Source organism: Salvelinus sp. IW2-2015, linkage group LG1, assembly GCF_002910315.2.
Source record: "Salvelinus sp. IW2-2015 linkage group LG1, ASM291031v2, whole genome shotgun sequence".
Classification (NCBI taxonomy): Eukaryota; Metazoa; Chordata; class Actinopteri; order Salmoniformes; family Salmonidae; genus Salvelinus; species Salvelinus sp. IW2-2015.
In genome coordinates, this window is record NC_036838.1 from 14,447,861 (window position 1) to 14,461,334 (window position 13,474).

The 13,474-nt window shown below is 45.0% G+C and overlaps 1 protein-coding gene across 2 annotated transcripts in view; it reads right to left on the reverse strand.

Annotated features, from left to right (window-relative positions):
- Positions 1 to 6,046: 6,046 nt before the first annotated feature.
- Positions 6,047 to 13,474, reverse strand: part of ahcy (adenosylhomocysteinase) — a 39,784-nt gene continuing 32,356 nt past the window's right edge. The window contains exons 8-10 of one of the 2 annotated variants that reach the window (XM_023983985.3): positions 8,430 to 8,547; positions 8,122 to 8,316; positions 6,047 to 6,832 (exon numbers count right to left, since the gene is read on the reverse strand). In XM_023983985.3, coding sequence (XP_023839753.1) covers positions 6,701 to 6,832; positions 8,122 to 8,316; positions 8,430 to 8,547 — 445 coding nt within the window. In that variant the 3' untranslated portion in view covers positions 6,047 to 6,700. The remainder of the gene's footprint in view (positions 6,833 to 8,121; positions 8,317 to 8,429; positions 8,548 to 13,474) is intronic. The other variant, XM_023983994.2, reaches the window with a different exon arrangement.

The window sequence follows — 13,474 nt, forward strand, 5'->3', positions numbered from 1 at the left end:
YTGTGAGATGGTAAGACTTAAAAGGTTGAGCAAAAAAGGTTAATGACCAAGGGCCACACCCTCTCAAGCAATGCCATGTCAATTGGCCACAAGTGATTGAAGATGCAAACTCTGAAAAGTCCCACCCCTCACCCCATGAATCCTAGAGTCCGGAAATGTGGYACATAGTTCCCTCTCCTCACAAGGAACACATTTGCCTCAAGAACCCACAAGGTCCGCCATTTAGAATTTTCCGCCATTAAGAATTTTGTGAAAAACACTTAAAAYGCTACTYCTCTGGCAGAGAATGACCGATCTGAATGAAACTTGATATATAGCATCTATTAACCAAAGTCTCTTAACACAACATTTTTTAGCCTAGTATGTCGAACAACAATASTGACCAATAAACATTCAAGTGGGCATGACCTGGCACATAAATGGATATGAGGATATTAGTATTGTAACAACTTGGTACACATGTTCCAAACATTGTCAAGACTCAACATATGCAAGCACATTCAGATCAACAACATGGAATTTGGCACACACACTCAGGGATATGAGTCTAGCTAACCTGTAAAGTCCGTTTCAGTTTGGCTGCATGGTGGCACTGTCAGACAGGCAAAACKATTCATGCAGGTTCATAGGCTCATAGCAGCCATATAGTTTGAGCTAGTGTCCTGGAAAAGACATGGGTACATAGATTCTATATAGACAATTTGGTGCCAACGGTCCCGCGGTTCTGGAGTAAATACATTTAAAGTAGTCAACATCACTGAAAATGGTTCAAAATGCATCAAAAGCAAATTGCATGATCTGTTCGATGTTAAGRTCAGATATTTGGCAAGCGTGATAAGGAGTACAGAAGCAGCTCATCCTAGCTCATTTGTCTTGATGGTGGTGCTATGGGGCTAAAGCTTGAACCCCAGCATGGCTGCCTGCAGCTATATTGTTTTGTTTGATAGTGTTCTGGATGTCACCTCTGATGAATTGTGAAGGACAATTGAAGAACACTTGCTTGCTTCTTTGACCCTGCAAAGTTGCGGTTACGAGGCAAAGTTACTGGTAGCGACAARAAAGAAGATTCATTGTCCAAAAAGAACAGCTTAATAGTATGAGGATTCAGCTGATTATATGCCACCTTTTAGTTTGCTTGAACTTTGAGGTATCAAATCAAATTTTACTGTGAAATGCTTACTTACAAGCCCTTACCCAACAATGCAGTTCAAGAAATAGAGATAAGAAAATATTTACTAAATAAACTAAAGTAAAAAAGAACACAAGAAATTAACAATAACGAGGCTAAATACAGGGGGTACCGGTACCGAGTCAATGTGCGGGGGTACAGGTTAGTTGAGGTCATTTGTACATGTAAGTAGGGGTAAAGTGACAGGGGTAAAGTGACTATGCATAGATAACAAACAGCGAGTAGCAGCACTGTAAAAACAAAGCAAAGTAAATAGTCCGGGTGGACATTTGATTAATTGTTCAGCAGTCTTATGGCTTGGGGGTAGAAGCTGTTAAGGAGCCTTTTGGACCTAGACTTGGTGCTTCGGTACCTGTACCAGTTGCATTGTGGTAGCAGAGAGAACAGACTTGGGTGACTGGAGTCTTTGACAATTTTTGGGGCTTTCCTCTGACACGCCTAGTATATAGGTCCTGGATGGCAGAACGCTTGGCCCCAGTGATGTACTGGGCCATACGCACTACCCTCTGTAGCGTCTTATCGTCAGATGCCGAGCAGTTGCCATACCAGGCAGTGATGCAACCGGTCAGGATTCTCTCGATGGAGCAGCTGTAGAACTTTTTGAGGATCTGGGGACCCATGCCAAATCTTTTCAGTCTCATGAGGGGGAAAAGGTATTGTTGTGCCCGCTTCACGACTATCTTGGTGTGTTTGGACCATGATAGTTTGTTGGCGTGGTGGACACCAAGGAACTTGTCATTCGCGTCGGACTCATTAAAGAAAAAATCTTCATCCAGTTCGAGGTGAGTAATCGCTGTTCTGATATCCAGAAGCTCTTTTTTGGTCATAAGAGACGTTAGCAGCAACATTATGTACAAAATAAGTTACAAACAACGCAAAAAAACACACAAAACAGCACTGTTGGTTAGGAGCCCGTAAAACAGTAGCCATCCCCTCCGGTGCCATTGTCCTCCCAGTGAAATAGTTACTGGTATAAAAATTCTTTAGGCACAATTCAGAATCCACAGCCACAGAGCTGTGATAGACCAGCAGCCCATTATGACATATTGTAACTAACCTCAGCAAAAAAAGAAATTTTTCAGGACCCTGTCTTTCAAAGATAATTCGTAAAAATAATAATAATGGGGAAGATGGGTGACACCTGGAGGGGGGTGGAGACAAGCCTATAGACAGGTGAAACAGATCAGGGGGTGACAATGATACACTTTTTGTGTATAGGTAGCCTCAGCAAAAACGAAACTTTCTTTCAAAGATAATTTGTAAAAATCCAAATAACTTCACAGATCTTCATTGTAAAGGGTTTAAACACTATTTCCCATGCTTGTTCAATGAACCATAAACAATTAATGAACATGCCCCTTTAGAACGGTCGTTAAGACACTAACAGAGGGTAGTCAATTAAGTTCACAGTTATGAAAACTTAGGACACTAGAGGCCTTTCTACTGACTCTGAAAAACACCAAAAGAAAGATGCCCAAAATCCCTGCTCATCTGCGTGAACGTGCCTTAGGCATGCTGCAAGGAGGCATGAGGACTGCAGATGTGGCCAGGGCARTAAATTGCAATGTCCGTACTGTGAGACGCCTAAGACAGTGCTACAGGGAGACAGGACATACAGCTGATCGTCCTCGCAGTGGCAGACCACCTGTAACAACACCTGCACAGGATCGGTACATCTGAACATCACACCTGCGGGACAGGTACAGGATGGCAACAACAACTGCCCGAGTTACACCAGGAACGCACAATCCCTCCATCAGTGCTCAGACTGTCCACAATAGGTGGAGAGAGGCTGGACTGAGGGCTTGTAGGCCTGTTGTAAGGCAGGTCATCACCAGACATCACCGGCAAAACGTCGCCTATGGGCACAAACCCACCGTCGCTGGACACACAGGACTGGCAAAAAGTGCTCTTCACTGACGAGTCGCGGTTTTGTCTCACCAGAGGTGATGGTCGGATTCGTGTTTATCGTCGAAGGAATGAGCGTTACACCGAGGCCTGTACTCTGGAGCGGGATCGATTTGGAGGTGGAGTCATGGCCTGGGGCGATGTGTCACAGCATCATCGGACTAAGCTTGTTGTCATTGAAGGTAATCTCAATGCTGTGCGTTACAGGGAAGACATCCTCCTCACTCATGTGGTACCCTTCCTGCAGGCTCATCCTGACATGACCCTCCAGCATGACAATGCCACCAGCCATACTGCTCGTTCTGTGCGTGATTTCCTGCAAAGAATGCCAGTGGCCAGCGAAGAGCCCGGATCTCAATTCCTTTGAGCACGTCTGGAACCTGTTGGATATGAGGGTGAGGGCTAGGGCTATTCCCCACAGAAATGTCCGGGAACTTGCAGGTGCCTTGGTGGAGGATTGGGGTAACATCTCACAGCAAGAACTGTCAAATCTGGTGCAGTCCATGAGGAGGAGATGCACTGCAGTACTTAATGCAGCTAGTGGCCACACCAGATACCGACTGTTACTTTTGATTTTGATCCCCCCTTTTTCAGGGACACATTATTCAATTTCTGTTAGTCATATGTCTGTGGAACTTGTTCAGTTTATGTCTCAGTTGTTGAATCTTATGTTCATACAAATATTTACACGTTAAGTTTGCTGAAAATAAACGCTGTTGACAGTGAGAGGACGTTTCTTTTTTTGCTGAGTTTGCCTCCCAGAGAACTAAGAAAGTATGAAAGCCAATTGTCCAATATTCTAGAACATTGGTGTGCAGACAACTTTTCAGACACTTTCAATGACAAAACCTTGCAGTAAACAGCATTGCGTAGATCAAAGTCAGACCAGTGGCTCTCATGATAGAGRACTGAGCTGCTCAGAGCAGTGTAATGAGCTGGGCTGTAAACATTGACCAGGCCCAGCCAGTACAAGTCATAAAAGTGAGGAGCCAAAACACATCAACCGGAGGGAGTGACACTTTGGGTACCACATGCAGCAGCTGTTTCCCATTCACAGGMAAAAGAAAATAATCTTAGAAAAAGGTTGATTGAGCAGTTACGTGCCCCAGGAAAACACTTTGGCAGCAATTTCAACGTTTCAGTATGTCTAATGGCCCACAGGGTACTTTGGTTATCCGTAAAGTTACCCCTTGCATTCCCAACCTTACAAAAAAAGATTGCAGTTTTGAAAGTGCAGTAACTGTAGTATTTTGGAYGCAGTAATTGCAGAATACTGCAGTTATACTGCACTCTGACTGCAATCTTTTTTCGTAKGTACGTGGTCTTTTGATAGATGTTTAAAATGGTCAAATAAACAACCTGTAACACTTTATATTAAAGGTACCCTTTATAAAGGTTGAGGTAAATGTGCATTTAATCATTTATCAATGCATATTTAAAACCATTTTACCACAGATAGAACATCTTYGATTATACCATGGCATTGTTGAATACTCATTTCTGACTGGCTTGAAGGGCATTCTAGAGTGTGCATTATTTCCCTATTGCACGATGTAATTCAATGGCTAAGTTCATTCTTACATGTTCTATTTGAACTGCTTTTGAAAGCAAAAGTCAAATTGGAAACCTTAACTTCATTGTTGAATTAGATTTTCATAATAGTAAAGTTGGATGATGGTTTGCTTMGCTAAACTAGCAAGTCTATTTGTTTGGTTACCAAGGCAACTACTGTAGCCATCTAGCTAGTTGTCACATTTGTCTSTTCAGTGCCTGCCAAATAATGAACCAATATTAACCTGTAGCTGACCTGGTCAGTCTCATGGAAAGAGCAGGTGTTCTTAATATTTTGTACACTGTATGTAAGGTAATATTGATTTTGTACACGGTCTTACCTAGTTATTACCATAGGTGAGTACATAAGGTGTGCCATATCTGCAGGTGAACTGTATACAGGTCCCCCTTCACCCTCTGGTGGYATGGATAACTTAATGTCTCTATAGAAACCTGAGTTTAGATTTTTCCTAGAACGACTACCTTTTAGAGAATACACACCAATACAGCTGTGGGTGTAGATTGAGTATCAGACTTCTGTGTTGCAGTATTTATACCAGGGGCTGATTTTTATATGTACAAAAATAATGAGCGTTAAGYAGACTGTAGTTTACGATTCCAGCCTTAAAATAATTTCTTCATACCTTTTCTTGACTAACATTCAAACCCAAATACTTGTAACGCATACTGTAGAGTTCTTCATAATATGTCGAGTTGGCGTGGAGACAAGTACAAGGAATAACAAAGGTAAGCAACCTTGCGCGATCCGGAACAGTTCATATTTCTGTAGTACGAGGCAGCTTGATGCAGAAATACACCTCCTCAACAGGACGTTAGTCTATCGCAGGGCCTTCCAATCTATATTCTTAATGGCGAGTTCCAAGCAGAGAAGCATCCGGTTCCATTTTTACAGTCTTTGGTATGACTCGGCGAGGGATTAAACTCACAACCTTCCAATCTCAGGGCGGACACTAACCAGGCCACTGAGTTGGTGCCAATAACGGAGAAACAAAACGCCATTATTCAATTAGCTGATGGATCCTCCAGAGCCAAGTAGCATTGAATCAAAAGCAAAATCTCTAAGTTGATGGGAGATTGCAGTGTAAATTTGAATTAATAGCGTTCATCCACGCAATCCCCCAACGAATAGCTTTGCATAACTCCAGTTTGGTTCAAACGTGTCAATTTTCACCTGTTTGGAATAGACTTAAGCAAAGGGCAGACAAATTGCAGTAATGAAGTGTCCTGGCAGAATCTGTCATTTTCAATTGAGGGGTCCGGGAAGGTTGCGTGGAGTTGCCCTCTGCATTGTTGCCAGCATTGCATTATTTCAACTCTTGCATTGCATTTGCCATGCAGCAATCCAACAAAAGTTAATAAAAGAGAATTACAACCCAGTAAAATGTGATCTTTATTGCATCACATTTCACAATAGTCCACCCCCCGAATGAAATGCAACGCTTGAGATATACATGATGTAACCGCAAAACATGGCACTATAGTTAACCTGACCACACCCCATTCTGTCACAGCTCACAACACTGGCAAGATAAAGCTAAAAAAAACAGAATAGGGAAGTCACTACAGATGTTCTAGAACTGAGTAAGTATACCTGAAGCCAGGAAAGAACTGCTTTGGTGGATTTTCCTTAAGACAATACGAAACCAGCACTTATTGCCATATTAGACACTACATTGTATATGTTAACCTGAATAGTACAGGGATTGGGGCTTTCAACTAAAATACATTAGGCTTTTTCCATTATTAAAGAGGGAATGCAATTTATAACAAGAATGGGGCTTTTAGAAGCCATTAAGCACTTGTTACTTGAAAGGCAATGGAGCTCTGGTTAGAATCTAAAGGCAAGTGTATACAGTGGGCAAGACAATTTGAATGCAAGTTGAAGCAGAGCATTAGCAAAAATGTCCTAGCCACCAGAAGACTCCTGGGAATCTTCCCCTACCCAGACCCACGTGTCCATGCACCACCACACCACCTCCAGACTGCACCATGACTCTGGGCCGCTGCTTGGCCACCTTCCTGTCAAACTTTTCAATAGCGGTAGTGGTCGGGCTTGAAGGGTCCTTCGCAGTTAAGTCCCAGGTATTTGGCCTGCTTATCTGACAGCTTAGTCAGCTTGACGCYGAGCTTGTCGAGATGGGCGGCAGCCACCTCCTCATCCAGCTGCAGAAAGAAGAGAAAAAGGATATTACAAGTCAAATTCAGAATAAAGTTTCCTTACACTGGGACAAAACGTATTAGTAATGGGTTCAATCGTCACGCAAATCACATTTTCCTCTTAAAACAAAAACATGCTTGGTTGCTCYCAATCAGTAAGGTCAAAATCGCAGCAAAAATGCCAAAACTGGTCTCAATGCCAGTCTCAAGAACAGACATTCACAAAAGAGCTGTCAAAAAAGGCTGAACATTAGGTCGAGCAGGAAAAGAATGAGGGATATCACAGTGGTGGTTCTTATGTTTGACAGACCATGTACTCTTAAACAAAATAAATAAAACTASATTCTTAAGGCAATAGACTGACCTCGAACCATCCCTGGCTTTGTTCCCAACTTCCCACCAGCATATCTCTTGCGCTCAGCTCTGAGTGTATGGCTTCAGTTAAAGGCCTTAAGATGTTCACCACAACCCATGTGTCACTCMATTTRAAATGACTGCGCAGTGCTCAATTTCAGCTCCAAGTACAAAGAGCCTCATTTCGGCTACCGATTACAGGGTTAATCAAAGCCATTAWGCCCATTCAGCCTAGTTTCAATTTCTTTGAATAGTCACAAGACATCATATAATATACTTCATCCATTTGAAAAATGATGCAAAAAAAAAAAAAGTGAAAGCAATGCTCAAATCCAACTATTCATAACGCCTTAAAATAACAACCAGTTTGATAGTTAAATTGCCAAGACCCMGTCAGATGGTAGAATTGCCAATAGYAATGCATTAAGAACATCCTCAACTCAAGCAGAGACCAAAGAAATAATATATGCATTACGTGGTTCTGCAAACTGGATAAAGGCCACGATGTAATGTTAATGGAGCATATTTGATAACATACTACAAATACATGTCCAATTCTGCGAACTCAAAAAAGCTACCTGTGTCCACTTGATATTTTTCACGGTATTCGAAAGCACTTATTTCAACCAGGAGTTAGTGGGGTCAATTTCAGAATANGAACTCAAAAAAGCTACCTGTGTCCACTTGATATTTTTCACGGTATTCGAAAGCACTTATTTCAACCAGGAGTTAGTGGGGTCAATTTCAGAATACAGTGACACTACATTTTTTTCCTATTAAACTGTACAGAGTTGCAGGCAAAGAAAACCTGGAACCCTTTACAGGTTGTGAAAAAAACGTATAYAGGACGCTCACAACTAAATAGCTACAGAATACACGTGTGTCAATCTAATGATGAAAAGACAAGTGCATTTACGTCRCTTCTCTTAAAAATGGCTCACCTTTTTGGGCAGGAAGTGGACTCCCAGGGGGTACTTGCTGGTGTTCTTCCACAGCTCAATCTGGGCCAACACTTGGTTAGTGAAAGAGTTGCTCATGACGAAGCTGGGGTGGCCCATGGCGCAGCCCAGGTTGACCAGTCTGCCCTCGGCCAGGACGATGATGTGGCGACCACTCTTCATGCGGTAGCGGTCCACCTGGCAGGAGAACGGTAGTTTAGGACAAAACTGGAGAACTAAATTACAAAAGACAACATAACGTATATAGCACATCTAGGGTGTGTGTGTGTGGGGGGGGGGGTTAGTCCAACCTGCGGCTTGATGTTGATCTTCTCGGCTGAGTTGGCATTGAGCCAGTTCATGTCAATCTCACAGTCGAAGTGGCCGATGTTGCAAACGATGGAGTCGTCTTTCATTTGCTCAAAGTGTCTGGGGAGAACACCAGTGCATACATTAATGGACGGTTGTACAACTGTGCAAGAGGAGTACAATAGAGTGTCTAGTTTGAGAAAGACACCTCACAAGTCCTAAACTGGCAGCTTCTTTAAATATATATACAGTGGGGAGAACAAGTGTTTRATACACTGCCGATTTTCCTACTTACAAAGCATGTAGAGGTCTGTAATKTTTTATCATAGGTAGTACACTTCAACTGTGAGAGACGGAATCTAAAACAAAAATCCAGAAAATCACATTGTATGATTTTTAAGTAATTCATTTGCATTTTATTGCATGATGAGGTATTTGAAACTAGCCAACCAGTAAGAATTCAGCGTCTTCGACAATACCTGTTAGTTTTTTTAGAGCCTCTGTTCTCCACTCATTACCTGTATTAACTGCACTCTGTTGAACTCGTTGACTGTATAAAAGACACCTGTCCCACACTCAATTCAATCAGACTCTCAACCTCTCCACATGGCCAAGACCAGAGAGCTGTGTAAGGGACATCAGGGATAAATTTGTACCTGCACAGGCTGGATGGGCTGGGCTACAGGAAATAGGCAAGCAGCTTGGTGAGAAGGCAACAACTGTTGGCGCAATTATTAGAAAAGGAAGAAGTTCAAGATGACGGTCAATCACCCTCGGTCTGGGGCTCCATGCAAGATTCACCTCGTGGGCATCAATGATCATGAGGAAGGTGAGGGCTCAGCCAGAACTACCACGGCAGGACCTGGTCAATGACCTGAAGAGAGCTGGGACCAAGTCTCAAAGAAACCATTAGTAACACACTACGCCGTCATGGATTAAAATCTGCAGGCGCAGCAGGTCCCTGCTCGCGCGCATGTCCAGCCCGTCTGAAAGTTTGCAAGTGACCATCCTGGATGATCCGAGGAGGAATGGGAGAAGGTCATGTGGTCTGATGAGACAAAATAGAGCTTTTTGGTCTAAACTCCACTCGGCTGTTTGGAGGAGAAGAAGGATGAGTACAACCCCAAGAATCACATCCCAACGTGGAAGCATGGAGGTGGAAACATTATTTTATGCGTTTTCTGCAAAGGGAAGGGACGACTGCACCGTATTGAGGGGAGGATGGATGGGGCCATGAATCGCGAGATTTGGCCACAACCTCCTTTCTCAGTAAGAGCATTGAAGATGGGTCGTGGTGGGTCTTCCAGCAGGACAACGACCCGAAACCACAGCCAGGGCAACTAAGGAGTGGTCTGTAGAAGCATCTCAAGGTCCCGGGTGGCCTAGCCAGTCTCAGACTGAACCAATGAAAATCTTTGGAGGGAGCTGAAAGTCTGTATTGCCCAGCGACAGCCCCGTGAAAGCTGAAGGTCTGGTATGGAGGAGGGGCCCAAAATCCTGCTGCAGTGGTGTGCAACCTGGTCAAGAACTACAGGAAACGTATGATCTCTGTATTGTGGCAAACAAAGGTTTCTGTACAAATATTAAGTTTGCTTTCTTGATGTTCACATACTTATGTCATGCATAATGCAATTTTTACTTAAAAATAACAGTGATGTGTTTCTCTGGATTTTTGTTTTAGGATTCGCGTCTCACAGTTGTGAAGTGTAATCTATGATAGAGAAGATTACAGGACCCTAGATCTCTTTGTAAGTGAGTGTGGAGACTTGCAACTAGCATCGTGCGTATGGTTGTATCAATACGTTTGTGTCTCTCAGCTGTTATATATATCAGGTGCTCCGGGTTGCATTGTCCGTGTGGGGGGAAGTAGTGTGGAGGAAACGTGCGCCTCTGCGGACCTGGCATCGCTTGTCTATGTGCCTCCCTGCTCCTTTTCGTAGCATTTCTCCTGCTTCTTGATGTCTGCTGTGGCGTGGGAAGCCAATTGCTAGCATTCTGTCTTTTGGGTCGCTAAAGTTGGTCAAGTCGGGGTTGCTGGTCGCTTTGCTTGACGTAGGGTAGGGCTCTGTGCCTACGCAGTTCTCCTGGCTTCCTTGTGATATGTCCGTTGCTCGTGCCTCTCCGCGTTGGGCCTCCCCGTCCGTTCTCTGGCGGATTGGGATTCGTTAGAAGAGGATGTTGTTTGAGAGAGAAGGGTTGAGGTAGACATCTCGCGGGTTCGTTTGCTTAGGTCAGGATCTGGATTGACTGTTGTGTGATTTGTGTTGTGTGTGGTGTCTGGGTTCTGCTCACACGTGGCCGCTAGGGCTCTGTTGTCTTTGACCTCTTTTGTGTCCGCCTCTCTCTTCTCGCTTCGTGGTGAGTTAGAGTGTGTGTGGACTGTGTCGGGGCGGTGGTGCGTTGTGAGGTCGGTGCTTTGGTTCTTGTGGTTTGTTTGTGTTGGTTTGGGTCGGTGTTGTGGTGTCCGCCCGGAATGGCGAGACGCTGGGCTCGCGTTGTGACTTTGAATCGTCTCGCCCTCTCTCTGTCTGTTCGTCGCTCAGACAGACATGTGTGGGCGGAGACCTTTGGGGTTCTCATGTATCTGTCAGCGGTGGTTGTTGCTGTGGGTGATGTTGGTGGTTTGCGAACGGCAGTGTGAGCGTCTGTGCGTGTGGGTAGCTGTCTTTGTGTCGGTCTGTGTGTGCATAGGGGATGCGAGGGTGTGCTGATATGCGCTGGTCGTTTGGATAAAGTAGCTGTGTGGTGTGTGGTAGTCAGTGTCGTGCCTGTTTGGTGGTGGGTCTCTTGCCGATGGTATGAATGTGACAGTGGTAGAGAGGAGTGATTCCTTCGCTTTGTCTTTCTCTCCGAACTCGATTTGAGAAGCGTGTCTCTGTCCTGTTGGGCCAGGTTCGTGTGGCGCTCGTGGCGTATCGTTTGTGGCTGTCTGTTGGCGTCAGAGATGATTTGTCTGTGTTGTTGATCCAGAGAGTGGGTGCTCGCAGGTGGTTAAGGAGTGTCGCTGGTTTCGACGTGGAGACTGCGTCTTGGTTGTGTGGGTGTTGCGAGCTGGGTGGGTAGCGTTTGTGTGTCGTTTTGTTAGTGTAGTCTGAGAGACTCTGGTTCTGTGTGGTGCGTTATCTTTGCGTATGAGAGCTGCGTGGTTTGGTGGTCCCAGTTTTGATAGTTGTGGATATCATGGAATGTTCGTGCTCTCGCTGTCCGAGCCCTCGTCCGGAGCCTGGTGCTCATTCGCTGGCGGTGTCAGTGTGTGATGTGTGGCGGTCCTGATTCCGTTGACGAGGTGGTGCTTTTATCTAAGAAGGTGTGGCTGTGGGCTGAGAATTTCTGGGTCTGGGTTTTTTGAGGGTTGTTCGTGGCGTGCGATGTCCTGAGAGAGAGATAGAATGGTGATGTGGTCTGGCTGCCTGTGTGTGTTCGTCAGGGGTTGGAAGGTCGGTTCTATTGCTCGTCTGTGTGTATTTAGTGTGGGGTTGGGTTTTAGTCGCGTACGTGCTGATAGTGTGGTCTGATGTATAGTTTGGTGTTGTTTTGTGTTGGTGTGGTTGTGGTTTTCTATGTTGTGTAGTGTTTCTCGTAGGTGGTTGTTCTCCTATCATTGCTATGCAGACGACACACATTAATCTTCTCCTTTCCCCTCTGATAACCGGTGGTGAATCGCATCTCTGTTGTTGGCAGACATATCAGTGTGGATGACGATCACCACCTCAAGCTGAATCTGCAAGACGGAGCTGCTCTTCCTCCCGGGGAAGGACTGCGTTCCATGATCTCGCATCACGGTTGACAACTCCATTGTGTCTCCTCCCAGAGTGCTAAGAACCTGGGTGATCCTGGACAACCTGTCGTTCTCAACTAACATCAAGGCGGTGACCCGTTCCTGTAGGTTCATGCTCTACAACATTCGCAGAGTACGACCCTGCCTCACGCAGGAAGGGCGCAGGTCCTAATCAGGCATTGTCATCTCCGTCTGGATTACTGCAACTCGCTGTTGGCTGGGCTCCCTGCCTGTGCCATTAAACCCCTACAACTCATCCAGAACGCCGCAGCCCGTCTGGTGTTCAACTTTCCAAGTTCTTCACGTCACCCGCTCCTCCGCTCTCTCCACTGGCTTCCAGTTGAAGCTCGCATCCGCACAAACCATGGTGCTTGCCTACGGAGCTGTGAGGGGAACGGCACCTCCGTACCTTCAGGCTCTGATCAGGCCCTACACCAAACAAGGGCACTGCGTTCATCACCTCTGGCCTGCTCGCCTCCCTACCTCTGAGGAAGTACAGTTCGCTCGCGCCAGTCACATGTTCGCTGCTCTGCCCCAATGGTGGAACAAACTCCCTCACGACGCCAGGTCAGCGGAGTCAATCACCACCTTCCGGAGACCCTGAAACCCCCTCTTTAAGGAATACCTAGGATAGGATAAAGTAATCTTCTAACCCCCCCCCCCCTTAAAAGAGTTAGATGCACTATTGTAGTTGTTGTCTACTGGATATCTTAAGGTGAATGCACCAATTTGTAAGTCGCTCTGGATAAGAGCGTCTGCTAATGACTTTAAATGTATGTAATTATATATTTTTTTACCTTAAATTGAACTAGGCAAGTCAGTTAAGAACAAATTCTTATTTACAATGACGGCCTACCAAAAGGCAAAAAGGCTCCTGCGGGGACGGGGCCTGGGATAAAATAAATAATTAATATAAGACAAAACACACATCACAACAAAGAGAGACACAACACTACATAAAGGAGACCTAAGACAACATAGCAAGGCAGCAACACATAACACAGCATGGTAGCAACACAACATGGTACACACATTATTGGGCACAGAGAACAGCACAAGGGCAAGGTAGAGAACAACAACATACATCACACAAGAAGCCACAATATCAGTAAGAGTGTCCATGATTGAGTCTTTGAATGAAGAGATTGAGATAAAACTGTCCAGTTTGAGTGTTTGTTGCAGATTGTTCCATTCGCTAGCTGCAGCGAACTGAAAAGAGGAGCGACCAGAGATGTGTGTGCTTTGGGGACTTTAAAGATGTGACTGGCA